Source organism: Urtica dioica, chromosome 7, assembly GCF_054948205.1.
Source record: "Urtica dioica subsp. dioica isolate 48M chromosome 7, U.dioica_male_clone48M_v1_H2, whole genome shotgun sequence".
Taxonomy (NCBI): Eukaryota; Viridiplantae; Streptophyta; class Magnoliopsida; order Rosales; family Urticaceae; genus Urtica; species Urtica dioica.
The window spans coordinates 44,518,789-44,525,481 of record NC_142762.1 but is presented as its reverse complement, the minus strand read 5'-3'; the positions used below and the strand labels follow the sequence as shown (position 1 = coordinate 44,525,481).

The 6,693-nt window shown below is 40.2% G+C and overlaps 1 protein-coding gene across 1 annotated transcript; it reads left to right on the top strand.

Annotated features, from left to right (window-relative positions):
* The first annotated feature begins 219 nt into the window (after positions 1-219).
* On the top strand, positions 220-1,763 carry LOC149392001 (protein FAR-RED ELONGATED HYPOCOTYL 3-like). The gene is made up of 2 exons (XM_089620889.1): positions 220-1,090; positions 1,180-1,763. Exons 1-2 carry the CDS (start codon positions 269-271, stop codon positions 1,639-1,641), a joined length of 1,284 nt encoding a protein of 427 aa, XP_089477015.1. The 5' UTR covers positions 220-268; the 3' UTR covers positions 1,642-1,763.
* The last annotated feature ends 4,930 nt before the right edge of the window (positions 1,764-6,693 follow it).

The window sequence follows — 6,693 nt, the reverse complement described above, 5'->3', positions numbered from 1 at the left end:
TTGCAGGTATGATTCTGAGCACACGTGTGCTACACAATTCAGACAAGGAGAACATCCTCAGGCTACGTCCACATTTGTAGGCGAGACTATGAAACACAGGTACATCGATCCCTCATGTTCACCATGCAAACCCAAAGACATCATGTCCTACATGCAACAAGATTTTGGAGTGGACATGTCCTACAAAAAAGCATGGAGGTCAAGACAGGCGGCACTAACATCATTGTTTGGCACCGATGATGCATCGTATAGATCTCTGCCTAAATTCATGTACATGTGGTCGACTAACAATCCAGGTTCGTCATTCGACCTTGTCACAACTCCTCGATCCCACCGTTTCAAATACTTTTTCATGTCGTTTAGTGCTTGGAAAAGGGGGTGGAAGTATCTACGGCCCGTAGTTATCATCGACGGCACTTTTTTGAAGAGTTACTATAAAGGCACACTGTTTTCAGCATGTGGTATGGATGCGAATGAACAAGTTTACCCCCTCGCATTCGGCGCTGGTGATTCAGAATCTACTGAATCGTGGGTTTACTTCTTGACAAGGTTAAAGGAAGCAATCGGGGAGAGGTCACATCAGGTCATAGTGTCTGACAGGAACGCGGGAATCATTAACAGTGTGAAAAAGGTTTTCACTAACTCAGACCATGGTTATTGCATGTTTCATCTTTTGAAGAACGTGAAGAACCAAATCAAAGGTCTATCAAAAGAGGTGAATTGGACGTTCTATGCTGCAGCAAAGGCATACACGTATGCAGAGTTTGAAAAGTATATGCTTATGATAGATGAGGAAGATCCAAGAGTCCGAGCGTATCTTCAGAACGACGTAGGCTACGAAAAATGGGCTCGTAGTTTCTACACGGAGAAGAGGTACTCAATAATGACATCAAACAATGCCGAGTCGCTGAATGCAATGAATGTCAAACCGAGAGAGTTCCCTATTGCCAAGCTATTTGATTTTCTCCGGGAGAGAATGAGTAAATGGTTTTACGAACGTAGAGAAAAAGCGTTGGGAACATTGACGATCCTTTGCGTTGACGCGAATAAAAAACTTGAAGAATACCACGCTAAATCTACTGGACTGGGGGTACGTGATAGGCATTCAATTTTTAATTTTTTTTATAAGATGTTTTTTTATTATAACCCGTAAACAAAATGGTATTGGGTGCGGAACAGGTGCGTCCATCATCGGTGTACGAGTTTGAAGTCGTTGATAGAGAGGGGCAAAAGTGGGCTGTAAATTTGAGAGAGAAGACATGTAGTTGCCGTGTCTTTCAAACTGACAACTTTATCTGTCCCCACGGCATTGCGGCTTGCGGTGTTCGAAACTTCGCAGTTGAGAAGTACATATCAAATTACTACACCACCGAATATTGGAGAAGTTGTTATGCAGGTGTAATTCATCCAATTGGCAGCGAGGAGTCGTGGAATTTTCCAGAGGAAGTCACGCAAAAAATAGTAAATCCACCTCATGTTGCGGCTCGTGCCGCCGGAAGACCGAAAAAGAAAAGAATACCCTCTCAATGGGAAGGGGATGAGGATAGAAGGAATAAATGCAGTCGCTGTGGTGGAGTAGGACATAATCGAGCCACATGTCGCAACGCGATCCCGACCCACCATAGCCGACCCCGAACATGAGCTCGATTGTTCCTTTTTTTAAAACTTTTTATTTGATGTACCAATTTGGATTTGTACTTTACTTTATTTCTCACTTAGTTTGTTATGTTTGTTATGGATTTTTATATTTCTCATTCGTGACGTTTTAGTCCCATTAAACAATTTCTCACTGACAGAGAAGTCACGAAATAACAATTCTTCGTGACATAGAAGTCACGACATCAAATTTTTTCGTGACAGAGACGTCATGAAATCATCATTTTTCATGACATATAAGTCACGACATCCAATTATTTCGTGACAGCGAAGTCACGACATCATCATTTTTCATGACATAGAAGTCACGACATCCAATTATTTCGTGACAGCGAAGTCACGACATCATCATTTTTCATGACATAGAAGTCACGACATCCAATTGTTTCGTGACAGGGAAGTCACGAAATCATCATTTTTCATGACATAGAAATCACGACATTCAATTGTTTCGTGACAGAGAAGTCACGATATCATCATTTTAGTGACAGAGAAGTCACGACATCAAGGGGCTTAAAGCATTTTATTTTATTTTATTTTAAAACCTCTTTAAACCATTTGTACGTATAAAACAATTGAGAATTATTTGAAACCCTAAATCCCCAAATTCGACCCAGATCTCTTTTGCTGTCTCTCGTCTGATCTATCTTCATCGCCGGTGAGGTTTCAACTTGAGAATGGCAGTGAACCGCGCTTCTTCATCGCAACACTCTTATTCTTCGCACACGAAGCACGAACGCAGAGACTCGACAACGACGAGAGACTCGACGACGATGAGAGACTCTCCAGGTGAATTTCTGTGTAAATGCGGCGTGCAATGGGTCGAGAGGACGTCATGGACCAAGGATAATCCCGGTAGGAGGTTCAGAAATTGCCACGTGACGACGGTAAGGATTTTGATTTTGAATGTTTGGTTGAAATTGATTAAAATCCTATTCTGAGAGTGGTTTGGATTTTTGGGTATTTGGGTTTTTCGTCCCAAAGGTATTTGGTTAATATTGGACTTGCAGTTGTCCACTTTGCAGCTAGCCCGGATATTGTATCCTGTTTGAATACAACCAGAACTCATATATGCTCTAATACAAGAAACAAATACCTGATTTTTGAGGCTATAATTGGTGATTTTCAGGCAGAGGGTGGGTGTGGTTTTTTTCAATGGGTTGATCCTGAAGTTTCTGAAAGAGCAAAGAAAATCATTCCAGGATTGCTGAGAAGAATTGACCAGTTGCAGTTGGATATTGAGCATCACTGTCGAGCAAATCGGAGGCTGAGATTGATTATTGTGTTGTTGGTTATTATGATGTTTGCTGTAATATATGTGTGTATGATGTAAACAGATTTCAAGGTAACAGATTTATGTGTGTATGTGTTGTATTGGATTATGTATTGTGTTTTGACCGACTTGGTAATTGGGATATGGATATTTAATATCAATAAATGGCATTAATAGCAATTAAATTACTGAACAACTAACTTTGGAAGTTAGGTAAGAAAATTTATTTTAGCATTTACGTACAAAAGTTAGGTAAGGAATCCTCATATTTATCCGACCTTAAATATTTACCTCAGATCAAACTGATAATATTGTTCGAAAGAGTCTAACGGTGAAATGGACGCTAAAGATCCAACGACGAAGGGAAGCGATTCGAGTAAAAAGGTGTCGACGGTGAATGAGACGTCGGAGATGCCTTCAGGAAGTAGAAACTCGACCGCGAGATATTACATGATTCCATATCCGCGCCCTCCCAGGAAATTAAAGAAGCGTCATGACATGAGCGACGCTGAATACAACGAGTATGTAGAGATGCATGCAGGTGAGGATTACAAATCTCCGGTTTTGATGGCTAACTCCGTTCTTGAAGAAATATTCGGCGAGAATTGGGAGGAATTTTTGAAATCAAAGGGAGCTATTATCGAAGACCATAAAGATTTTCCGGCTTGCCAAAGGGGGGTTGACGGAAAGAAATAAAATGTAGTTCGAGATGAGGTACTCAATATTTACAATGTTTTAATGTTTTAATGTTTTGATTTTAATTCCGTGACTGGTATGTCACGAAAACGTACCGTTTCGTGACTTGAAAACTTCATTTTCGTGACAGGAACGTCACGAAATCCCCATGTTTCGTGACTGGAACGTCACGAAATCCCCATGTTTCGTGACGGGAACGTCACGAAATCCCCATTTTTCGTGACAGGAACGTCACGAATTCCCCATGTTTCGTGACGGGAACGTCACGAAGTCCCCAGTTTTCGTGACAGGAACGTCACGAAGTCCCCATGTTTCGTGACAGGAACGTCACGAAGTCCCCATTTTTCGTGACAGGAACGTCACGAGATCACTATTTTGCGTGACAGGAACGTCATGACATTCCCTTCTAGACTCTTAAATGAGTTGTTTTGGGAGGACTACCAACGCTATTAAAATTCCAACATTAAGGAGAAATTAGAGTTGAAAACGAAATGTCGGACGACATGACGTTCAACCTCATTCACCTATGTTCATATGTTTATTAGAGTACTTTAAATTCTGTCCCTTTGAGATGATGAAATGAAATGGGACAAATGAATGTATGTTAACAACACTTCACGATACAAAACACATTAGCTCGTCAAGATGTTCTAGGTAAGTAGAACTCACTTACCATTTATCCTTCTCATATTTTCTTGATATTCAAGGTAAGTAGAACGGCTGTCCATTTATTTTTCAAATTTTATCATTTTAATATTCATAACAACCATTTATCCCCTACGACGGATTTAATGAAAAGAAGAAGAGATTTCTCATTAAATTCCATCAAAGGGAACAATTTCGTGACTGGTATGTCACGAAAACGTACCGTTTCGTGACTTGAAGACTTCATTTTCGTGACAGGAACGTCACGAAATCACCATTTTTCGTGACAGGAACGTCACGAAGCCCCCATTTTTCGTGACAGGAACGTCACGAAATCCCCATTTTTCGTGACAGTAACGTCACGAAGTGCACAATATTCGTGACAGTAACGTCACGAAGTGCACAATATTCGTGACAGGAACGTCACGAAGTGCCCCTTTTTTTCGTGACAGGAACGTCATGACATCTTATAGACTCTTAAATGAGTTGTTTTGGGAGGACTACGAACGCTATTAATAAAAAAATTCCAACATTAAGGATAAATTAGATTTGAAATCGACATGTCGGACGACATGACGTTCAACCTCATTTACCTATGTTTATATGTTTATTAGAGTACTTTAAATTCTGTCCCTTTGAGATGATGAAATGAAATGGGACAAATGAATGTATGTCAACAACACTTCACGATACAAAACACATTAGCTCGTCAAGATGTTCTAGGTAAGTAGAACTCACTTACCATTTATCATTCTCATATTTTCTTGATATTCTAGGTAAGTAGAACGGCTGTCCATTTATTTTTCAAATTTTATCATTTTAATATTCATAACAACCATTTATCCCCTACGACGGATTTAATGAAAAGAAGAAGAGATTTCTCATTAAATTCCATCAAAGGGAACAATTTCGTGACTGGTATGTCACGAAAACGTACCGTTTCGTGACTTGAAGACTTCATTTTCGTGACAGGAACGTCACGAAATCACCATTTTTCGTGACAGGAACGTCACGAAGCCCCCATTTTTCGTGACAGTAACGTCACGAAATCCCCATTTTTCGTGACAGGAACGTCACGAAGCCCCCATTTTTCGTGACAGGAACGTCACGAAATCCCCATTTTTCGTGACAGTAACGTCACGAAGTGCACAATATTCGTGACAGGAACGTCACGAAGTGCCCCTTTTTCGTGACAGGGAAGTAACGAAGTTGCCACTGTTCGTGACAGAGAAGTAACGAAATCCCCTTTTTTCATATAAATCATATGAATTGTATTTCATATAATCACATCCAAAAGAGTATAGAGTTACATATTTAATAATTTACTGGCCCCTATACGTACTTATAAAACATAGACCATGTCTTAGTGACGACCTTGTCACACAAATTCTACAAAGGAGAATTAAGAGTCACACCGCCATCACAAAGACATTCCAAAACAATACACTTCACCCTATTTAAAAAGTTTGGATCACTAATCGCTTCTCCTACTTTCAATTCTCTTCGTCTGACTCAACATTGTTTGCCATCTTTAATGCCCCGTGCTTGTACAACTCGGTTGCCATCTTCTTTCTGTACATGGAAATATTGTCTTGATGCAAACTACTCACCGGAATCCCATGGATCATAAATTCGGCGGCCTTTACGCAAAACATGCCACAGTCTCCCCTGTTCATGGTTGCTTACTAGTATTAAATATACATCAAAATAGAACATGATATGAGAAGAGATCTTACCCATTGGATTGTTGTGGCATAGGCGCTATTACTATTTTAAATGGCTCCGAGTTGCCATCTCCCAAACCGACGACGGCCAACACAATGGGGATAAAATCCGCCATCATCTGTATGCTATCACGAACATTGCGTGCATACTTCGAGTCCATAGAGTCGTATATTGTTAGCGCTCTACGGCTTAGGGAAATTACGACAAGGAGCCAGTGGTCCGGCACATGGACAGGGACGTAGATAGTGTTAACATCTGCCCATGGAGTGTTTGCAAAACCTGTTTGTTTTTCGGCAGTTATGTAGTCAAGCACAACTAAATGGTCCGTCCAATCAAACACGTCCTTGTTCTTCGCTTTGGACCAAGCATCATGGCATCGGGTGAGCATTGGTAGAAAGTACGAGTTGGTTGTCGTAAACGGCTTTCGGACATTTCCATACTTCCCCTTCTTTCTCAAGTAGTAGAAAATGACGTCCATATGCTGCAAAATAAAAAATTCACAGAAATCAGTGACATATAAGTGTTCACTTCGTGATAATATTGTCACCAGATTCTTATCTTCATGTGGTGACAACAACACAGTTTCTGGTGACAATGTTGTCACGTACTAAATATTAACAACAAATAAATGCAGTTGACTATTACATGAAGTTCAAAAAACCAAATAAAAAACAGGTCACAACAAATAAATCCAGGTT